Raw genomic sequence first — 23,950 nt, 5'->3', positions numbered from 1 at the left:
CTTAAGACAGGTCATCTGCTTCCTCTGTGCCACCGATTTCTCCAGATTAAAGAAGAAAGAGCTCGGGGCATCCATGTCCTTTAGCTGGAGGAAACGAGACCTGACAAGAGCTCCCTTCACTCTCTCCTGCAGGAGGGAACTCAACTCCAATCTCTTCTCCTGCAGCAGATTACCCGTGGTGGGATCTAAAACCCTATGTGACCCCTCTTCGATGTTCCTAATACTGGCTTCAAGCTCCTGAACTGCCGCTTTTATTTTTTCAGTCGAATGGGAGGTATACTGCTGGCAAAAAACCCGAATTTGGGCCTTACCAACTTCCCACCACAGCTTCAAAGAAACAAAATCTGCTCTCCTAAATTTCCATTGCTGCCAAAAACACTCAAAGCTTCTGCAGAAAGTACGGTCCTGCAGAAGACTATTATTAAATGACCAGTAGGACTTAACCCTTTCACCTGGCGAAATGACCAAGTCTATGCTAACATAGTGGTGGTCAGTAAAGCCAACTGGACTTATGTGACTGCTGACTAATCTAGAGCTGAGACTTTTGGAAATGTAAATCCTATCTAGTCTAGCCGCACTTACCCTGTTATTTCTGACCCTCACCCATGTGTATTGACGGGATTGTGGATGTTTGACCCTCCATGTATCTAACAGATCCAGGTGTGCGATAACACTGTTAAGGCTCTGAGATGACTGTGGGTGGGGTTCTTCACTTGTCCTGTCTACAGTGAAATCCAGAGTGCAATTAAAATCCCCGCCCAGGATGAAAAGATCATACTGGTAATTTCGTATCTCATTTTTTAGCAGGGTGAAAAACCCCACTCTTTCTGTACCTCGATTTGGCGCATATACGTTAACAAAACAGAACACAGAGCCCTCTAATTCTGCCTGAACAATCAATAACCTGCCCTTCACCACTTCAGTAGAAGATAATACCTTTATATTGGCATCTTTCCTCAACAGAACAGCTACTCCTGCACTAAGGTTGGTGCCATGACTAAGGGTACACGAGCCCTCCCACCATAAACCCCAATCTATCTCGTCTGCTGGATTTGTATGTGTCTCTTGCAAAAACAGCACATCAACCCTTTTTTGAGTGGCGACTTCAGAAATTAATGCCCTTCTGTGTCCGTCCCTCCCACCATTAATGTTTAAAGACCCTATTTTGAGGCTCCGCATAGAGGTCAGAAAAGAGAAACAGATAAGATGAACAAGAAAGGAACATAAAAAGAGGAAAAACACCGTGTGGTACATGATCATGTTACTTCTTAGTCTTTTTAGCAGTTTTACCTTTTTTTGCTTTTCTCAGAATTGTAATATGCTTTTTAAGGCGAAAACGCTTCTTTTCGTCCAAGAGGTCAAAACCGACCAATCTTTGCAGTACACCAACAGATCTGATGAACTTGTCAGCGTCACTGAAGTACTCATTTAGTTTAACAGACTTTTTAAAAGTCACATCCAGAAAATGGTTTATTTCCTCTAAAGAATAGAGATCTGTGTTCCTGATGGAAGCTTCACCTATCGATACTGTATCTGACTCAGAGTCATACTCCATGTCTTCTCCTTCACCTGATGCCTGACTACTTAACATATCCTGTCCTTCATTGATAATCACAGTGGGATCTCTGCCTGCAGAACTTGTGGAAGCTACTTCACTGCCTGCAGACTGAGAACTTTTCAGGTTCTCTGCAGCCACAGGAGCCTGCTGTTTCTCAGGCTCACTCTGTTCCTCCCTATCTAAGTCATCATTCTCAGGACGTGAACCAGTGGCACCGGCTGCCACGTCCTCAGCACCGGGATCCGCACCCGCCTCCGCGGCGCTAGCCGCGGACCCAGCACCGGACTCGCCAGCCGCAGACCCGGCCGCGGACTCGCTAGCCGCAGACCCGGCCGCGGACCCAGCACCGGACCCGACAACCGCGGACCCAGCACCGGACCCGACAACCGCGGACCCAGCACCGGAGCCGCTCGCCGCATCAGCGGAGCGAGCCGCCTCCTGCTGTCTATGTGGACACGCAAAGCGTTTATGTCCCACATCTCCACACTCGAAACATTTGAACTGTCCTGAGCTGGCGTACACCATATAAAACCCATCACCGTGCTTCACTCTGAACGACACATCGAGTGTTTGTGTCGGCGAGTCCAGGAACATGTACACCTGCCGCCTCAGAGACTGTACGTGCTTCAGTTTGGGATCCTTACATCCCAAACTCACCATTTTAAATCCACCGGCAAACTTGCCGAACCTACGTAGCTCGATCTCTAATAACTCGTTCGGTATGAACGGCGGAACACCGGACACGGTGATCCGCGTGGATGGGACTGACAGTGGGGAGACCTGCACGAATAAGTCCCTGATAAACACGCTACTCTCTACCAGCTGATACACAAGGGGCTCCTCTTTCATGAACACAACCACTGCTTTATTCATTCGAGATGCAAAAGATATTTTATCATGACCTACCTGCTCCCCGACAGCCAACAGAACTTCCTCCACGGTAACGCTACTATCCGGCGGGACTATCCTAACTCCCTGCCGGATAGACGGAGGTGGCGTCTCGGAGGACGCCATTCCTCCCGAAAACCTCCCGACACAACCACTGCTCGATCGACCAACACAGTAGAAATATTAATAAAAATAAATCTTACCTGATCATGCACATAGAACAGACGGAAAACCCAGGAAAAAGGGACAGAAACCAATTCAAAACTCCGCGCCACTCGCACTCACACACCCCGCCACCGCCGCTCACGCTCACACACCGGAAACGGAAACAGAGGAGCAGAGAGAGAGGAGAGGAGAGGAGACAAGTGAAGAGGAGAGGAGACCAACAAAGAGAAGAGGAGACAAGTGAAGAGCAGAGGAGACCAACCAGAGGACAGGAGAAGAGGAGACGAGTGAAGAGGAGAGGAGACCAACAAAGAGTACAGGAGAAGAGGAGACGAGTGAAGAGCAGAGGAGACCAACAAAGAGGACAGTAGAAGAGGAGACGAGTGAAGAGGAGAAGAGACCAACAAAGAGGACAGGAGAAGAGGAGACGAGTGAAGAGCAGAGGAGACCAACAAATAGGACAGGAGAAGAGGAGACGAGTGAAGAGCAGAGGAGACCAACAAAGAGGACAGGAGAAGAGGAGACGAGTGAAGAGCAGAGGAGACCAACAACGAGGACAGGGGAAGAGGAGACGAGTGAAGAGGAGAAGAGACCAACAAAGAGGACAGGAGAAGAGGAGACGAGTGAAGAGCAGAGGAGACCAACAAATAGGACAGGAGAAGAGGAGACGAGTGAAGAGCAGAGGAGACCAACAAAGAGGACAGGAGAAGAGGAGACGAGTGAAGAGCAGAGGAGACCAACAACAAGGACAGGGGAAGAGGAGACGAGTGAAGAGCAGAGGAGACCAACAAAGAGGACAGGGGAAGAGGAGACGAGTGAAGAGCAGAGGAGACCAACAAAGAGGACAGGAGAAGAGGAGACTAGTGAAGAGCAGAGGAGACCAACAAAGAGGACAGGAGAAGAGGAGACGAGTGAAGAGGAGAGGAGACCAACAAAGAGGACAGGGGAAGAGGAGACGAGTGAAGAGGAGAGGAGACCAACAAAGAGGACAGTAGAAGAGGAGACGAGTGAAGAGGAGAGGAGACCAACAAAGAGGACAGGAGAAGAGGAGACGAGTGAAGAGGAGAGGAGACCAACCAGAGGACAGCAGAAGAGGAGACGAGTGAAGAGTAGAGAAGACCAACAAAGAGGACAGGAGAAGAGGAGACGAGTGAAGAGCAGAGGAGACCAACAAAGAGGACAGGAGAAGAGGAGACGAGTGATGAGGAGAGACGACCAGAGAAGAGGAGAGGAAAAACGAGAGGAAACAGGAAAATATGAAGGAAACAGGGAGAAAGACAAAAGTTCAAGCTCTGTCTCCCTCTTTGACTGTTAAATCCACCAATAACCTTGAGGGGAGGGATCTCACATCTCTGTCCCCAGTGAAGTTCAAAGAAAGAAGGAGGGCAGAATGAAAGGCAAAGGCAGATTAAAGAGGAAACTGAGAGAGGGGGAGACAGAATGGAGGTGACAGTTTGGTTCTGATCTAGAAAAGGGGGCAAAGAGACTGGATGAAAGAGACGCTGAGTGTCAGACGAAAATAGAAACTAAGCGAGACGATGCTTGACGTGAAGTCTGAGACGGCAAAACGTTGCAAAATCTCCCCGAAAGAAAACCACATTATTCCCTCTGGTCTGTGGGAGTTATAGGTGAAGGCATCAAGAATGAACGAATGCGTAACAATATTTATCAAAAGAGCAGAGATAAATTAAAATTAAAATAATAGCCATGAGCCTTAGCGAGAGACTCTTTGAATAACTTAGCAAGTTTTCTTTTGTTTGTGCTCAGTCAAGCGAGTTTTTGAGGAAATTCAACCAAACACACAAACGCTGATTCCGCGGCTAAGGTTAAATAGACTGAAGGCAGCGGAGAAAAGATAAGTCCCACGAGTCAAATTCACCTTGAACTGTGAAACGCCGAGGGAGACGGCATTGTGAAGACGGACGGCTCAGGGTAGCAGACTGATGGATGGTTCACAGATGCATCAGAAGAGAAGAGAAGAGATAGATAGATAGGGAAGTGTGTTTTTTATGCAAAAAAGAGAGGCAGAGCGAGAAAAGCAGAACATCTGGAGAGTGTGTGTTTGTGCTTTCATTTCATTTTCATTTCAATGGTGCTCTCGTCGGATTATGTGCGAGACCAAGCTTATTTGAATTTTATTTCCAAGAGAGCATAAGGGTATATATCTTCTATCTGATAATTCCAGAAATCTCGGTCTGTCTGTGGTTTGCATATCTCGTGAACCGTTCATCTTATCGGCTCCACACTTGTGTAAACTTTAAATAAAGAGGCGAGCAGCGGGGAAAGTGACGTTGTGAATCACGACTAGAGTTGCAAAGGGGCGGTAAGTTTCCGGTAAATTTCCAGAAACTTTCCATGGGAAGTTAAGCTCAGGAATTTTGGGAATTTTGAAAAAAATAAAAACTACGCAAATGAAACGCTGAGCAATAAAAACATCATTCAAAACTCTTTTTTAAAGATGTATGGAATGCATCACACACTACACGTTGAGTTTCAACCCTCCACTGTGCATTCTTCCATCACATGCACAGATAATTCCCAGCATCCTGCACACTACAGCACTATTTAGACCTGCTGTAGTGTGCAGGACTAGTCAGGTAAGTTTTGATGATATTACTGGGGAAAATATATAAGCATGCTGATTGAGGATTGTTCATCTGTTCATCTAGCCTACTTCCATACATTTATCCATCAATTATAAAATATCTTTACAGACGATTCCAATTGTTTGGCTAACTATTTATATCTCTGGCATTGCATTAGTGATTTTTTACAAACCTTTTTCTCATCTTATTCTACAGAACATACTACTGAATACAGAATACTGTGCAAAGACCTATGTTGTGAATGACACAACGATGCAGAAGCGTATAGTCAAGTGCCCAAAGTTTCCTCAGGGCTCAAATCAGCCTATGACAAAACAAAATTTATATTTATGTCTGTATATGACAAGGTAAATACAGTTTGTATAAATTACCCACAACATTTCCAGTTTATTCCCGTTTATTCCCGTTAATTCCCGTTAATTCCCGTTAATTCCCGTATATTCCCGTTAATTCCCGTTAATTCCCATGGAAAGTTTCCCACTTTGAATATTCCCGGAATTTTGCAACCCTAATCACGACAACAACGTGGTCACGACGCCTGTTTCTCCAGTTCAGGTTTCGGTCACTTTGACCACGAGCTTCACTGAACAGGTGAGCCGCTCTTTGTGCAGCTTCAGGGTTCTGTGGACTGAGTTTAATTTACTACAGGTCCCTTTAACAGTTTTAGAAAGAAAACTGCAACCAGCATCACCACGGGCCAAACAAACAAGCAGGTTTACAACAGACACTAGTAAACATAAAGGAGGAAATGTGTACTGTTGTTGTAGCGAAAATAGTTTGACTAAAGGATTTGTACTTGCTTGTGAAGGATAGAAAGAAAGAGGGAGGGAGGGAGGGAGGGAATGAAAGCACCCCAGTGCTTCCAAAACCTTCCTCCTCTGCCTCCATTTAACCATCCATCAGAACCCGCTCCCATTAATGGATCCATCTGCCATTCACTTCATCAACCCATCAATCACCCATCCATCCATCATTCCTCTATTCAGCACCTCACCTCCCCTGTATCCCTTCATTAATTTGGTTTCATTTATCGCAATCATCCCCAACCATCCATCAGTCCATCTGTCAGCCACATCCGGATATACCTGGTAACTCCCGGCTGTTGCGGATCCAGCGCAGGGTGGCGGCCGGCTTGCTGCGCGGCGTCATGCAGGTGAGCTCCACCTCCCCGCCCTCCACGGCCTCCTGCTTCACGTCCACCGTGGGCGTCTCCGGCGGCACCGACACGGAGAGCGTGGCCACCTGGTGGTTGGTGGTGTCCGTGTAGAGCTGGCAGAAGTAGCCGCCCTCGTCCAGCACGCTGACGTTGGTCAACGTGATGCGCACCAGCCGTGGCGTGAAGAGCACCATCTGGAAGCGGTCGTCCTTCAGCGCTGGGGAGGAGGATGGGGAGGAGGCACAGGGTCGGGGGTGGTCGAGGGAGACGGGATGGAGGGAGATGATGGAGGGAGGTAGAAGAAAGAACAAGGAGAAAGAAGGTGAGCTGATTAGTTCACTGGTGGAAAAATATCATTATTAGCATACGTGAGTAGGGCTGCAAAGGGGCGGAAAGTTTCTGGTAAATTTCCGGAAACTTTCCATGGGAAGTTAACCTCGGGAATTTTGGGAGATAATTCCCAGCATCCTTCACACTACAGCAGGGCTATTGAGACCTGCTGTAGTGTGCAGGACTAGTCAGGTAAGTTTCGATGATATTACTGGGGAAAATATATTAGCATGCTGATTGAGGATTGTTCATCTGTTCATCTAGCCTATTTCCATTCATTTATCCATCAATTGTAAAATATTTTTAGAGACGATTCCAAATGTTTGGCTAACTATTTATATCTCTGGCATTGCATTAGTGTTTTTTTACAAACTTTTTTCTCATCTTATTCTACAGAACAATGCCACGTGCACTATCTCATGTGTGGAGACATTTCACCCCATCCAATGTAGAAGGAAAGGCTGTGTACATTTGCAGATACTGTGCAAAGACCTATGTCAAAACAAAATGTTTATATTTATGTCTGTATATGACAAGGTAAATACAGTCAGTATAAATTACCCAAAACATTTCCAGTTTATTCCCGTTAATTCCTGTTAATTCCCGTATATTCCCGTATATTCCCGTATATTCCCGTATATTCCCATTAATTCCAATGGAAAGTTTCCAACTTTGAATATTCCCGGAATTTTGCAACCCTATACGTGAGGAACTAAATTTAAACCGCCGCTAAACACTGTTTTCATGTCAAAACAAGAATTAAGTTACAAACAAAGGGAAAAACAGCAGAGGAAATAGTTTCACTCTGGGTCAGAGTGATTGATTCATTTGTTTATTTTTTCAATTGCTTTACAGACAGACACACGGAGCACTGAGAGCTGTTTTTGTTTTAGCTTTAGTTGTTTTAAATGCTCCCCCCACCCGTCCCCTCCAAACACACACACATAAACTCACACATAGACACAAACACACGCACACAGATCTCAGATTGCCAAAGTGATATTTATAAAGAGCTTGTTTCAAGATGTTTAACTGGCAGGCCTTTGCTTGGCTTTTATTAGGAGTTTGTTTGTAGATGAGACGCACCTCAGGGAGCCGGTTTGTTCTTCACTCGCACATTTCCCACAAAGCTGGGCTATCAACGTCCTTTCTTTACTTAACTTCATTAGCTTATTATGGTATCTGATATCACGTCTCTGTCTGAAGGGTTCTGTATTTTCCGATCAATCTAGTCGTAGATATTTTTCTCTAATACTTTCTCTGCAGAGGAGGACAGCTTGTTAATATTGAATGCCTGTTTCGTTGGATTTGCTCCCACAATAACCAGCTTTATAAGACCCAGAGGAGACAGGAAAAAGCTCTAATTGGCCTGGTCCTCTTTCCAACCAGGGCAGCAGCAATCAATGACACACAAAAAAAAAAGATATTTGAGCGGAACCTGGATAGTGCAAACCAGCACCACTTGAGGGAAAAGAGCATTTTAGACCTGGAGATATAGGTACACTGATGTTGCCACTTGCCGGCCAAGAAAGTGACAGTTGCACCAATTGCTAGGACTTTTATTGCAGATAAGGGCCCAAGTGATATACTAGAGGAGTCCAGGATTGCAGGTTGGCAAGTGCTCGGGTTGTGGCTCTGCATAGTGAACGGCATGGGTCAGGACCGGTGGCAGGTATTTCAAATCAGTGACAATACTTGTTGATACATATTTAGAATAAATCCTTTTTGTGTGAAAATACAGAATATTTACCAGTAACTGAGAAGCACATTAAACAGCATGAGAAGCAGCGGCAGCTTTAATTGAATTCTTTGACATTCTCAGCACTGGAATCACTTATTTCTTTGCCTCGGGATAGTATCACTCTGAATTAGTGGCGCGGTTAAGTTCTACCACGGTCTGGAGCGAGAGCAGCGTTTTCACCACCTTGTAATTTGTGATGTCACTCCGAAGGACAGCCCTGCAGAGGAGGAAAAATAAAGAAAAATTGCAAAACATGGGAGAAAGAGTGTCTGTGACAGCGCCCGGGACGATTTTCTGGTCTGGAATTGATAACGCTGCTGAATCTAAAAACTCGGTTTGATACGAAAAGTTCACAGAGAGTTTGCAAAGTCAGTCTCGATGGAGCCGCTCGGGCCGTACATTGATACAACATAACAGATGTCGTAGTTCTTTAATTTCAAGCTTTGAGGGAGAATGTTGCTCATTTTCCAAAGCACTGATTGGACCATCCTAAACTAGAATTTACTCAATTATTCTCTTTATAACTGCCTGCTTTATTCCTCTGTAAGCCCTTTTCCAATTAGCGTCTGGCATTTTATTGTTCATCTTATTATGTTTTAATCATCATTGTTTTACTCGCTGTGAAGCACTCGCTAGCGAAAAAATGTCACGCGAATAAAGTTCTTTGCACAAGCAGAAATTATTTTAGGAAAGCTATTAAAGCGAGTGGTGCTGCCCTCTGACTCGAGGAGAGACAGAGTAAATACTCCAATCATACACAGGGTAAACACTGGGAGAAAAACAAGAGGGAGAAACACATCGGCTTTCATCCTGCTGCTCACCAACCAGCTGCATTTGCCGGAGGAGAGAGAGAGAGAAAGAGGGTGACAGGGAGGATTGGAGAACATGCAACAATTTTCCTTTTGTTGCCGAAGAAAGAGTGGACTCACTAGTGAGAAAACTGCCGATAATAACAAATAACGCTAATAACAGCCTGTGGGTGACAGTGGCTCGATGCCCATAGATTCCCATAAATACCTTTGAGACTCACTTTGTATTGACTTGACTGTGAAACCTCTCCCTCGCTCGCCCGTTCTCTATTTCACTCCGTCCCTCTCCTCGCTCCTTTGTGTTGGCTTTGGCTCAGGGAGGGAACAGTAGACACTTCCCTGATGTAACACCCGGCCATCTCGCCGGATAATTCATCACAACACAGACACTACAGTATAGATATTGGCTTTGTGAGTGCGTGTGTGTGTGTGAGTGTGCAGGGGAAAAAGACTAATATAGCTACATAATGCGGCAGGCGGCGGGGAAAAAAAAATGATATAGATAGAGATAGAAATCCACAGGGGACTGAGCGAGCGGCCCAGAGCGATGGAGTTAGTCCACCGCTCCTGCAAGTACACCGCACTAATCTTCCCATACACCACCCCCCCACCCAGAATTACCCCCTCCACCGGACGGCAGCAAAAAGCATTGTTAGAGCGCTATTCCCCACAGATAGGTAGTTCTTTTTTTCCCCCACTCTCTGCACTAAATGGCATCGAAATGTCAGGCTTCTGTTCATGTCCAAGTTCACCTTTATTGTCCCGTCTCATTTGCATGCCGGGGAGCGCTGGCAAAGGGGGAGCCAGAGAGAGAGAGAGAGAGAGAGATATGGACCACCGAGGAGGAATGGTCCATTTGGTTAGTTCCACAGCTCCATTATAGCCATCAGTCGCCGCAATCTCATAAAACACACCCCTGACTGGTTGCTCGCTTGCAAAACAGGCAGTCTAATTCGCAGCATTTACAGCCGCGACCCTATTTGGGCAGTTAGCGCGGAATGGCTCGGCACAGAAAGGCCTTTGAGTCTGTGAGCCTAATGTCTGGGCAGCAGATGGGCAATAGGCGGATCTGGAAAGGCCCTACAGCGAGAGATGGAGCACACATGGAGGTAGAGAGAGCGAGATGTACTCTACGCTCTCGGGGAAATGTACCCAAAAAGGCTTTTTGGTGTTTACGGGAGGGAGATTAGTTTTGGAAAAACATCTCTACTTTATTCCATGCCTAACCTTTTGGATTATTTCCCTGGGCCGTCTCTCTCTCCGACACCTGGTGCTCCCTTTCTTCATTCCCCCTGATGCTGCGTCTTTCTCCAACGTCCGCAATTCCGTCTCATTCTTCCCCCAATCTATTCTTCATTCTTCTCTTTCATTCTCGTCTCCCCCTGCTCTCCTCCTCGCCCTGATTAGGCTTCATAGCGCTTTTCCCAAAAGGGTGCGAGTCCTCGTCTCGTGGGCAAGCGGACATGGCGGCGCCGTTTAAATACTTAATGGAGCTGATGTGAGAACCGGGGAGGAAAGTTGAAAAGTACGGTTTCCTGAAGCAGCGACCTGAAGGCCCCAATTAGGCCCTGCCCGTGAGCGAGGCGACTAACAAGTGAAGTAAACGTGTGGAACAAAAGCATTTGAAAGTCGTATCAGTGAACAGGGAGAGCAGCTCTTTTGTCTGCAGTTGTTTTGTCAAATCTTGGCACGCTGCCCCCTGGTGACTGCTACTCTGACAGGGCCTGTCCCCAAGGGGAGCGGAGGAGTCGTGATCGTTGAATCAGAGATTACATGTGAAATGAGTGCAAAATTTCACATGCAAAAATATCCCAACGCTACAAAAACTACTCTTATTTATATTTTTTCATTTATTTTCTGTGTTTAAAAGTGCATATCCCAGTCTATTCAAGCAGTTTGAGCATAGTTTACCTTCACTCAGCCCAATGATTTGAAAGTATGCCCTAAAACTTCCTTTAAAAAATTCCTCATGAAGCGGAGGTTTGACTGCAAGGTCAGAAAACCTCCGGCTGTGGCAGTCATTCATTTTCAGCCCTTTCTATAAACACAGTACTGTAGCTGAGGGAAATTGCACACAAGCATTTGATGTAATTTCACTTTATATAGTTGAAATGTGTGAAACAGGCACTTGAACAGAGACACAAATCAGAAGTTTAACTTTGCCTGTGCACTTTAACTGAATTGAACGACGGCTCTAAAGTGTCACCTGAGCCACAGCAGGACACTGAGTCTACATCAATGTAATGTGAGTTTCCCATATGGTACCGTGGCCATTATCGACATTCAGCGAGAGCAGCGTGGGTCCAGTGAGCTCAAGCTGGGGAAATTAACACCTGTCGCTCAATGAAAAAAGCAGAACAATGTTTTTTTCCAAATCATAACCAGTCAAAAACTATAGGCGCTGAGCGGTTTAGCCGAGCGAGAGGATCACATTTGGGATGTAGATGTTAAAAGACACGACGGAGGGGTTTACACGGTGCCAAGATTCCTGAATGGAAGCTGAGCGTGTGCTCTTTCAAGGGGATTTGGGTTTTCCAACTGGCTGCTCAGCCGATACCTGTTAGAGAAGATTTCTATGTTGGATGGCAGCAGACTGTGCTGGGTTATGATTTTGGAATAAAAAAGCGCTGTGCAGTGGAGCACAATCACCATACAGAATGTGCCAAAACATCCAGCACCTGTGTGCAGGTTTGTGCCATTCACCTAAATGAACAACACAAACCTACGTACAGATGATTTCTTAGTTGATTGGATTTGTAAAATTTGCGCCAGTTTGCGATGGTGATTTTTTGAGGGGGGTGGTGGCTGTGTCCCAGGAGGTAGAGGGGGGTCGTCAGCTGAACAGAGGGTCGGTAGTTCGATCACCCCCCATTGTGTGAGGCAGAATGTAAAGTATTCATTCTGCTGCAGAGATCAGCTCTTATCACCACAAACTCTCTTGTCACCTTTGGTGTTGTCTCCTGCATGGCGCCCCCTTTTTTGTCCTGACATCTATGTTTTCTTTTTGTTTATGTTTTGTCAGAAGCGTCCTCAACACACCAATTCGCTCGCTGTGAATCCAGCGGGGGGGATCTCCTGCTGTGCGCTCACATCGGCTCCCCAAGACTCTCTGCAGACTTTGGGGCCAGGCAGAGAAAGTCCGCAGAAAAGTATTTACCTCCCTGGATGTGTGAGGGCAATTTTGTTCAAATCGCACAGAAAAAAATCTGGATCTAGTGGATTCAAATGTGGGCAGGGGTGTAGGCTCTTCTCAGCTGCTGGATGGTAACAAACAGAGCTTAAAACCTGCAAGTTCCCGACAGCTGAAAACCTTAATGTGGCTTTAAGGCTTGAATTAATTCAAGGGGGCTGTTGGGCCTTGGCAGAGGTATGCGCTCCACTTCCAGTTATGAATATATTCAACTCAGCCTCTTGCCCTCAAGTCTAAACTCTAACAAACCCCTGGTTTTACTGTTTAAGCAGGAGCTGACGTCTTAAATAGTTTATCACAGATTACGCGGAGAATAAATAACTATTGCAACATAAATCCAAATTTAGCCTCAATTAAGCCGCCCCACATAAATTTTCAAAGGCATGTTAAACATCCTTGATCATTCTTCTATTGCCGTGAGTTTTTCCAGTAGCACAGATTTAAAAATGTTCTGGCTAAGTTGGCAACTTTTGCTCTTAATTAGCTAAGAGACAACATGTAGTGTTTGCCCACCTCCAGGCCCTCAAATGAAATCTGCCTTCATTATCATACTGGTTACAATGATAATTATCCATAATGCCGCCTTTAAAGAAAAGCATGTGATTGCCAAGACCCGCGCTCTAATGAGAAGCTGCAAAAAGCTGTGATCTCATCACTGGGGTTAACAGTGGATTATGCAGAGAGCTTCAAACTAGGCTTTTAAAACAGTAAAAGCCGTCGCAGCGTTAGGGCAAAGAGTAAAACCATCCCCTAAATTAACTCTGCCGTTATCTGACTGTTTAATGTGGAATCGCTTCAAAGGCAAAGCGAGGACATCTACAGTAAGAAGAATATAAAGCGTGAGCGTCGGCTGTTTTTCTGGACGGCTTCAAATGTCAGCGGAGGGCCAGTGTTTAGACTCAGATAGATTAGGTTTGTCTGCGGAGACAAATGTGCTCTCAGGTTCCCACCTCGCGTGCCGTTGAAGAAGAGAGTCTGCCGGCGGGGATTCTGGATGACCACGATTGATCCATCGTAGTTTTGCAGACGGCAGGAGATCTGAGCCGTACCTCCCTCCAAGACTGTGACGTTCTCCGCCTGCACCGCCTGACAATGAGCTGCAGGAGAGAGAGAGAGAGAGATGGATGTTAATAAAGTGATATGGACGACAGGGAGAAGCGACAAACAGGACAAAGAGACGCTGAGAAAAAGAAATCTCAGATATGCACCTGACGTGAGATAGAACCTCTCAAAAATAAAGTACTGAAAGCATCCTTCATTTACTCCCTATTCATCATGCAACCACATTAAGAGAGAGAGGGGGGGGGGGAGGAAACGGAGCGATAAGAAGGTTGAGAGTGAGAGACTCAAGGCAAAGAGGGTCCTCCATGAACAATGTGTTCTTGAGATAATAGTAGGAATAATTACAATTATTGTCATTCATCCTTTACATGCACAAACACAAACACACACACACACACACACACAGCCCAGCATTGCCTCTGGCTCGTCTGGATGCATCAACACACACATTTCAATACATGATGCCCTATTAAATCTCTAAGTGGCCGCTGGTCTTGAATTTTGACACACACCCGCACACACGCATGAATAAACAACATGAGATACACACGCTCACACACTCACACAAGGGCAAACAAACACAACACAACCTGGACCACTTGGGTTATAATAGCAGTTTAAAGAGCAGTTTTATCAATGCTTCTTATTACAGGTTTGTGCAATGTGGCAACTCCGGCTCCTGCGGATAAACAAACCCATTCACTGAATCACCGTCCATGTGCTGCAACAAGCAAACAAACCAAGTTGCAGATGCATGCAGAACTACGCCTGCATACAGAGTTAGAGACGCGGGAACTTTGGCACATTATCTTTCCGACAAACTTGTCTCGCCTTCAAACCCAATATTTTAAGACAAGCGGGCCGGGACGCAGCAGGGAGCATCTTTGATGTTGCTCATCCGGCCCAAGCCCGAGAGTGAGTAATGAGGAGGTTGATTAAGCAGTTGATGGAAGCGGCCCTATAGTGTTTGTGGGTCGGACTGTTGACACGGCTCGGCTCAGTCCAACCTCCCACTGAGCACAATGGACACCGAGCTCCACCCTATGAATATGAATGGTTCGCGGAGCAATTAGTCTTATGGCCAAAGCAAGGAGTGGAATGTGATTGCCTTGAAGAGAGCAGCAGCTTGCCCGGCTCCCCAAACTAGTATTTAACAATTTGCCTGCCTATGTGCATTTCCTCTCTCCCTGGCAGAGTGTCGGCCATTGGGAGGATTTAGAGAAAAAAATAAATGACATCAATATTGACACATGATAATGGAGCAGGCAATGAGTGCCGATAAAGATGGCGGGGTTATATGTGAATAAATATATAATGAACTGCCGGGTATCGCAGAGTCTCTGAGCTCCGAAAAAAACACCTTCAGAGGCAGAAAATGTTGTGAGACAAACAGATGGTGGCTGCCATGGCAGGAGTTGCTGACTTGACGGCTTCGGGCCAAAATAAATGTCTTTATCTGCAACCGAGCATGTCACAAGATTATTGTGTGTGCCTGTGTGTGTGTGTGTGTGTGTGTGTGCCTGTCTGTGTGTGCGAGTGCACGTGTACAATAGCTGGGCACTGGATGTGCAGATGCCAGGGTTGGCATATTGCAATTAAGCTACTTTGACATCATCTGATCCCGCCAACTTCATCCAAATTTAATTCTACCCTCGATTTTAATCTCTTTTAATGAAATACTCAAAGCCTACATATTCATCACACCAGGGGAAACAGATAGACACTGTGGATATTGAACTGAAGACAGAAAGCAGCCGAGATGGGATTAAGACAAAAGGCGACTCAAACACTCTGTGGAACTGAGGAAAAAAAACTCTTGACAATTACCACTAATTGCAGTCATTATTGCTTCTATTCTCTGCATCAATATTGTGATTCATATCGGGGGGGCATCAGGGCATGCCACCGCCATCCCAATTATTTTCCTAATGGCTGTTATTACTCATCACCGTGGCAACCGGGCAAGGCCGCCATTGTTTTAAACGGAGTTAATTGTAACAGTTCTGCTGGGCGTCCTGACAAAGTCATGGCAACATCTGTGTGTGTGTGTGTTTGTGTGTGTGTGATTAGTGACTAGGGTTGCAAAGGGGAAACTTTCCATGGGAAGTTAAGCTCGGGAATTTTGAAAAAAAAAAAAAAACTACGCAAATGAAACGCTGAGCAATAAAAACATCACTCAAAACTGTATTTTAAAGATGTATGGAATGCAGCACACACTGCACGTTGAGTTTCAACCCTCCACTATGCATTCTTCCATCACATGCACAGATAACTCCCAGCATGCTTCACTCTACAGCAGGGCTATTGAGGTCTGCTGTAGTGTGCAGGACTAGTCAGGTAAGTTTCCATGATATTACTGGGGAAAATATATAAGCATGCTGATTGAGGATTGTTCATCTGTTCATCTAGCCTATTTCTATTCATTTATCCATCAATTGTAAAATATTTTTAGAGATGATTCCAATTGTTTTGCTAACTATTTATATCTCTGGCATTGCATTAGTGTTTTTTTACAAACCTTTTTCTCATCTTATTCTACAGAACAATGCCACGTGCACTATCTCATGTGTGGAGACATTTCGACCCATCCAATGTCAAACGATGCAGAAGCGTAAAGTCAATTACCCAAAGTTTCCTCAGGGCTCAAATCAGCCTATAACAAACTAAAATGTTTATATTTATGTCTGTATATGACAAGGTAAATACAGTTAGTATAAATTACCCACAACATTTCCAGTTAATTCCTGTATATTCCCGTATATTCCTGTTAATTCCCATGGAAAGTTTCCAACTTTGAATATTTCCGGAATTTTGCAACCCTATTAGTGACCCATCAGCCACATCCCAGAGGAAGTGGCCCTCGAGGGAGAGAGCAGGGGGAGTGGTCAAAAGTTGGTGCCTGGGAAAAAACGACTTTGCCGTGCGTTTGCACAAACACTTCCACAAACAGCTGTCCGCCCTTTGAGGGAAATTAGCTGCAGAAGCGTTGTGGTGAAAGGGCAAAGAAAAGCAACAGAGAAAAAAATAAAAATATAGAAATTGCTCATGAGCGGGACGACTGGCATCCGCTGTCATCCCGCTGAGAGACGCCACCGAGAAACACCTGCTGGCTGCGGGTGGAGGATCAATCCGGGCGAAGGCAGCAGCGATAGCAGGGAGTGAGGAAGCGATGGTTTGGGGATAATAATGCAGCTGGCGGGGGCCGGACGAGAAATATGACGCATATTCTTCTGCTCCCGCTCATAACACAGCTGGGTACGGCACTTTGGTCTGGCTGTGGGTTTTTATAGGCTGCTGTTCACATCAAGGCCGTGAGCCTCTGATCACCAGCTCGGAGGGGGGGGGGCAGGGGGAGGAAATCAACCCCCTGTGACAGAGGTATTAATCTGGGCCCCATTAAAATCGGCGGCCATAATAAAATACTCCACAAAACAACGGAATTATATTAAGAGAGAATGCCGAGAGCAATCGATACCGTGGCAGTGGCCTGACAGTTATGATCAGAAGATAAATAAAACAGGAGGGGGGGGGGGGGGGGCAACGAAAACAAACCACTTCCCTCCTCAACCAAGTAGGGGGCAGTATTTCATAGCAGTGACTTGATGGCTCCTTCTTGAGCTACCTCCCCCTGTGCCAATAGAGATCCAACCATCATTTCTAAATACATAAACAAGTAAATTAATAATAGGCGTGCAAATTCATAAGACAAGGCTGCTCGGGGGGGGGGGCCCCATCCTAATGGTCCCACAATGGGGATGACTTATAATGGAGGGAGGCGGGAGGCAATGAAGGGAGGAGGTTGAAAGAGGGCGGGTTTGGGAGGCGGCCAGGTGGAGCGCCGGCTCGCCCTCGGTCACGGTAAATTCTAGAAAGTGCCTCGGCGGTGCAGGGTGAGCGGGGGGGTGAGTTACCGCCACGCTGCGCCTGCCTCTCTCTCTCTCTCTCCCTCCCTCCCCGAGCGAAGGGGGGCGAGCGACGGAATAAAGACGAGCCACATAAGAGAGGGGTTTTCAACTGGATTTGTCCCAGGGACCCCCATTCTGACTGGAAAGTAATCCGCGGCCTAGTTGTGTTTGTGTGTGTGTGTGTGTGCATGTTTGGATTTTGGACATTTGGATTTTCACGTTGGTTTATAAAAACCTCAAACAAATCTAGATTCATCTACTTAAAAACCTAAAACAAATCTACAAAAAACTGTGTAAAAATCAACAAAAACGGTTGATTTTCAGTGCTTAAGAATTGAAAACAAAATTAAAATGCAGTTTGTAGTTATCTCAGAACCATCTGTACATCAATACATAACGTTCATGACTTAAACTTACAGACATGTAGCCGACATGTTGAGAGAACGTTAAAGAAACGGTGATCAATAACAATCAACATAAACTGGGGCTACAACTGAAGAGGGAAGATGATTAAGTAATGCAACATATGTCACAAATGATAATCATACAATATCACACAAACACATTGAGGCCTACTTCAGTTTAATCTCATGATCACCAGCAGCGAATCTCACCTACTGCTAGTGTTAGGGGGGGAGGGTGGTGGGTGAGTAGTACTTCTGTGTGTGTGTGTGGAGAGAGGGGGGGCCTATCTGTGTCATATCTGGGCATGGTGAAGTCCCCTCATCACCTTTATGTTATTTTAGACATATTTATCTTATTAGGGCCCGATCACCTCCCTATTGAAATTGAAAGGATTATTCTGAGCGTAGTGAATGGGCTTTTTGAGGGCTTTAACATGCTCAAAAAGTTTCTAAAGTTTACAGTTAATTAGAAAGTGGTAAAAATTTACGTATTCTGGAGTAATTTGATGTATCATGACCAGATGCACCAAAAAGCCTCTCAGTGCATTATGAAAAACGCAACAGGAAGCCCGCCATTTTGGATTTAGTGGCCATTTTGGCCATATTCCATATTTTTACTTTGATGTACTTGTTGTAGAGCTTTTCATCGGATCAACTTAAAATTTAAACGAGTGTCATCACAACAAGATGAACTACTAAATTTATCAAAAGATCAACTTTTCGTCAGAGCGTGTGACCGTGGCCTGGCGTCAAAGTTTGATTAAACGCCATCAAAACACGAGCTTCTGTATCTCTGACAATCGAGTCCAAACTAGACTCATAAGACAAGAGTCGCGACCTGAAGACATGACTTAAAATCACAGCGCCCCCTGGTGGCAGCAGGAAATGTCTTGTTTTAGATATTTTTCACGATATTCAAGAGTAATCTGGAAATGTGTTGAAATATCAGAGCGAATTTGGCGGACCCCCTGCAATGCTTTCGTGTGCCACCAGGGGGCCACGGAGCCCCGGTTGAAAACCCCTGACACAAGAGATGAGCTGTCTCCATTTGCCCCCAAACAAGCCCCCCTGTCTCCTCAGAGCCGTACCATCACTGTCCCCTGATTCATTATCTCTCATTATCTTTCAGCTGGACCCGAGCCAGGAGCTCATGTTTTCTCTTGCACGCCGGCCCCGGCTCGTCGGGGGGGATCGATGCCGGGCACCACAACGCACAAGCCCCTTATGTTATTGCTGCTTCTAATTGGAACAATAACAGGAGCTCATATACTGGAGCTTCCACTCTGCTGGGGTCGTCCAGCGGCAACTTCTCCCATCTCCTCCCATCTGGGGCTACAAATTTCCCAACATCCCCCCCCCCGGAGCCTGCGAGACGGGCCGCTTTCAATGCTATGTATGCAAATGAAGTTGGTGTGTGTGCGTGTGTGTGTGTGTGTGTGTGTGTGTGTGTGTGTGTGTGTGTGTGTGTGTGTGAGTGCACTGTCTCGCTCCAGGTTAATCACACTTTTGCAGTGTGCCCGACTCTATGAAATCGCTGACTTTGAGGTTCTTCTCCTCTATACCTCCCCGTGCAGACCCACAACTCTCCCCCCTCCGCCCTCCCCAATGCATTACCTCTCACACACCCCCCCACACTTTTTTTTTTCTCTCTTCCCGGTCTAAAATTATCACTCCATCTCTCTCCGGGAGCTAGAACACTGCCAATCAAATCCAGTGCACGGGGAAAAAAAATGTGCTCCCTCTATAAATAAAACATAATCCTTAACAAATCTCACTCCCGTCTCTCTCATTACCTTCTTTCTATCACTTTCTCCCGTCCTCCTTTTCTTCCCTCCCTTCCTTCCTTCCCTCTCATTCTCTTTCCCTCGTTTTCACTTAGTCCACAACTCAGAATTCTCTTTTTTTCCCGCAGCCTTTGTGCAATCTCATTCTCGCCATCTCTCCCTTCTTTCTCTTCTTATTCAAACCCACGGTCCCTCCATCCCTCTCCGACCCACCTTCCGTCTGATCTCATCCTGGATGCCTCCTCCTTTCATCTGTCCCCTCTCCTCTTTTTCCCCCCTCCCTCTCTTTGCTCTTATCTTTTATTGCATCGTTCATCATGCATCTTCCTCATCAGAGACGTCCTAAAGATCCCCTCTCCTCTCCTCTTCTCTCCGGGGCCTCAGGAGAACTGTTACATCTCTCCATCTCTCTCTCTCTCTCCCCTGTTAGCTGCCCTCTCCTCACTCCTGTCCTTCCATCTTTTCCCTTTCTTCCCCCCCTCCCCTTGCAACAGCTTCCTTTCCAAGCCGCAATACGCTTTCATTCCTTCTGCAATCTCATTCTTCCTCTCTTTTTTTGTGACTCAGTGGGAATCTCTTCCTGCCTCTCTGCCGGTTCTATCTCCACACTCTCTCCTTTCGCTAAACGTGATTTGTTCTGCAGCTCAAGTCTGCGGCGTAATCACGCTGTTTTTATAGAGCGCCGGCAGAGTGGAAGAGAGGGAGCAAGGGAGACACAGGGAAAAAAGTGAGAGGGGAGAATGAGAGAAAGAGGACAAAACAAACGAGCGGAGTGGAGGACTGAGAATCTCCCAGTTTTTTTTCCCCGTCCCTCTTTCATCTCCTTCTCTACTTTGGCTTCTTTTAATTGCCTGTCATATAGTTCAGCCCACTTTCTATCCCTCTCTCTCTCTCTCTCTCTCTGTCCGTCTCTCTCGATCTCTCTCTCTCTCTCTTTGGCAGGAACTTCCAACCATCTCTCATCCAACTCCCTCCCTCCCTCCCGCCCTCCTTCTCTCCATCACCCACTGCTGTACACTGTGAGCACAGCTAATCAGCAAAATCAGCATAAAAAAAACATTTCTTCTCACTCTCGACCTCTCATTAGAAACATTTATTTTGGGTTATTTACATATTTCACATCCTGTTTTCAACTCGCTGACTTTGCTCCCCACTCCCGCCGTCTCCATCCTCCGCATTAGAAAATCTGTTGTCTCCTTCCTCCCATCACCTCCTCCACTCTTTCCCCCCCCTCTCCTGTCCGCTCTCTTGCATCTCTCATTCTGACCTTCGTTTCCTTTATGTCTCTCCAGCCCATCGGCGTATTTCAATCACCTCGTCCCTCTCTCGCCCCATCCCCTCTTTTTTATTTCCTCCCTGTGCTGCACCGCATCTCCCTGAGCGCTTCCCCCTCTCCTCTCTCTCTCGTCCACCCATCCTATTACTCTTTCTGCTCCCTTACTCACCTCTTCTCACCCTTCGCCAGACCCCATCTCACTCGCTCTTTTCCTTCTTTTCTCTTTTTTCCTGTCCGTGTTCTCTGACAGCCAAAGCTGGTTAGCTCTATCTACTGTGCAGTGTTTTTATGGCCCGGGTCTGTCACAGCCTCAACAACCCAGCGACAATGGCCACCACACACAACCCAACAGCGGTTTAAAAAGGAAATTTACAGGCCTATTACGCAACGGCCACCACACTGGAGATTCACCACAGCCAAAAGCACCGGTCTCAAAACCCCTTTTCGAAATCCAGCACATGGCAGCCGTCCCTCTGGTGTGTGTATCTGCCGCCGTGCAAACAGCAAGTGTGTGAGACGTGTGAGAAGTGTGTGTGTTTTTGTCAAATGCACAACAGAGGGCGTGTGTGCACATTCAATGCCCATGCAACACAAAACTGCCCAACTGGCATGAATCACATAACAACGCTCAGTGCCAAGTCACAAACCCATTTGTTCTCTGCGTCCCCCACTCCCTTAATGTCACCCCCATCCCGCGCCCCCCTCCCCCCCGCACAGCATCCGACAAAACAACACAATGTCCTTCTGTTGATCTAATATGCAAAAAAGGGAAAACAGAGGAAAACACAACAGCGCTGAATTGAGATTTTGGCTGACACAGAGGAGAAGGTACTGTGCGCAGTGGTACCACGCTTGTTTACCAATGAGCAGCAGGGAAATCACATCTCCCTGCATTAGATACATAATAATAATAATAACGACAGGAGGTATTAATAGCAACTAGCGAGTCTGCCAGTGATCCCGCTCCACTTCATGCATGGCTTTTTTCTCAACGTCTCCGGTGACTTGTCTTTCAAATCTCGACCTTGTGCGGCTCTTTTCCAGACCTTGTCTCTCGTTTAATCTTTGCACCGCTCTCCTGCAACTCAGCCTTTCTTGCACGCACACACGCACACACACACACACACACACACAAACACGCATGCACACACACACACACACACACGCACACACGCACGTTGTTGTTCTCTTTCTCGCTGTGTCTCCCCCTTTTACTGCTGCCTTACTCTCTCAGTACTAGTTCCTATCTGGTTCAGTCCTTCTTTTTCTCTCTCTCTCTCTCTCTCTCTCTCTCTCTCTCTCTCTCTCTCTCTCTCTCTCTCTCTCTCTCTCTCTCTCTCTCTCTCTCTCTCTCTCTCTCTATAGGTCTCTCTCGCTCAGCTCTTTTCCCACACATTCTCTTTCCATTCAGCAGCCTCTCCATTTGACTCACTATATCTCTTCCACTCTGGGGTCCAACTTTTTATTAGGCCCTTCAGAAAACCGAGAAAGAAAAAAAAAGAGGCTCCAGCCAGTCCTATCTATCTATTCTTTCTTTCTCTCTTTCCACTGGAGACGATTTTCCCTTTAAGTCCTCTGGTCCGACCATCTCTTCTCTTCCTCTGCTCGATTCCTCATTCCCCGGTCTTTTCCCCTCCTGGGTATAAACTCCAGTGTTCATATTCTCCCTTTTTTCTTAATCTTAATTACCCATTCTATCGTAATTACCGGCATTTTGAGCAATTCATCCGAAACTCTCATTTCACGATTTCCTCTCTTTGTCGCTCGCTGGCCACTGCATTGAATCTCTCCGTGGATCAGTTTACATCAATTAGTATCATATTCACAATTGTGACTCTTTTTTTCTCTAATAGATACATCACACTGCAGGGTTCAGGGGGCAAAGCTGCAGGGAATTTAAACAAGAAGAACAACACTAAATTTCCACGTCCATGGATACAAGTAGAAATTAGAGTGTGCATGTGAACATTAACTGCTTGTGATCTGACTTTCCCTGCAGTAGTAGTACGTGCCTCATTAAATCTCTGTGTCTCATTTATCCTATATGCATTTGTGTGTTCATGTGTGCATGACTTACGAGTGATACAGAGCAGGATCAGGAGCAGGCAGCGCAGGGCCAGAGACACGGGAGCAGGGAGGAGGTCAGAGCTTCGGACAGGCTCCATTGTGTACTGAGGAGCTCTATGTGTATGTGTGAACGCGTGTGTGTGGATGTGCACGTTAAATCAATGGTTCCACTGTGACCCAGCCTGCACCGCTATAGATAAACTAGTGCACACACGCCCACACACACAAAACACGCTCTGCAATTCGTTTTCTGCAAAGCTGGGGGCACGTGTGCACGCCAACCGCTTTACTTCACTGCAATCAGACAGAAGTTGTTGTTTGAGGACAACACTTTATGAAAGGACTCTTATGCGCTGCAGTGCATCACAGCACATGCAAACAAACTGCTTCAGCCGAGACTTGCACGCTGGATTGCTCCCCGAGCTGCCGATTTCGACGCTACATCACAATGCACACAGAAATTAGCTCAGGCAAAAAAGTTATACTCTCGACTTTGGCACCTTGCGTAGAAAGAACTTACGACACGGAGTCTTTAATCTATACGGCGCCGGAGTCTTGCAGCTACAAAGCAGCGCGGCAGCTCGGTCCCATCGAAGCAAAAATGACAGGGGAGGCAAACACTGCGAGGCGAGATATTTTCTACCTCGGCGCCGTGAGCCTCAGAGGAACAAAGCCAGAGACCTCAGGATCAATAAACCAGAAAAGCCGATACAAAGTGTAACCACAGCATACCTGCAATTCTATGTTCTCTAACTGCGAGGGATTTCAATTATGGCAAGCCATGTAATTAACAAAATGAGGGACAAGTTAATTAGCGGATCACACACGGTGTTCAAACCAGTTCCCGGCTCCAGGTGACGTCAGAGTCAGCCTCACAAAGTCACCACAACATGTAGACTGCTTCTCTCCTGCAGGTCAAACCGCACTGCTCCACGGCTTCAGGAGCGATCAATTCAACTATATTTCCGTCAGATCCAGGCTGGGAAACAGACTTCTAAAGCAATGCAAG

General features: G+C 46.3%; 1 protein-coding gene across 1 annotated transcript in view; it reads right to left on the bottom strand.

Annotated features, from left to right (window-relative positions):
• cadm4 (cell adhesion molecule 4) overlaps nt 1–23,950 on the bottom strand; it is a 160,174-nt gene that overhangs the window by 23,456 nt on the left and 112,768 nt on the right. The window contains exons 2-3 of the mRNA XM_061081630.1: nt 13,394–13,540; nt 6,303–6,590 (exon numbers count right to left, since the gene is read on the bottom strand). Of these exons, the coding sequence (XP_060937613.1) occupies nt 6,303–6,590; nt 13,394–13,540 (435 nt within the window). The remainder of the gene's footprint in view (nt 1–6,302; nt 6,591–13,393; nt 13,541–23,950) is intronic.

This window comes from Limanda limanda, chromosome 11 (genome assembly GCF_963576545.1).
Source record: "Limanda limanda chromosome 11, fLimLim1.1, whole genome shotgun sequence".
Taxonomy (NCBI): domain Eukaryota; kingdom Metazoa; phylum Chordata; class Actinopteri; order Pleuronectiformes; family Pleuronectidae; genus Limanda; species Limanda limanda.
The sequence above is the reverse complement of the archived record's forward strand: the minus strand, read 5'-3'. Positions and strand labels throughout refer to the sequence as shown.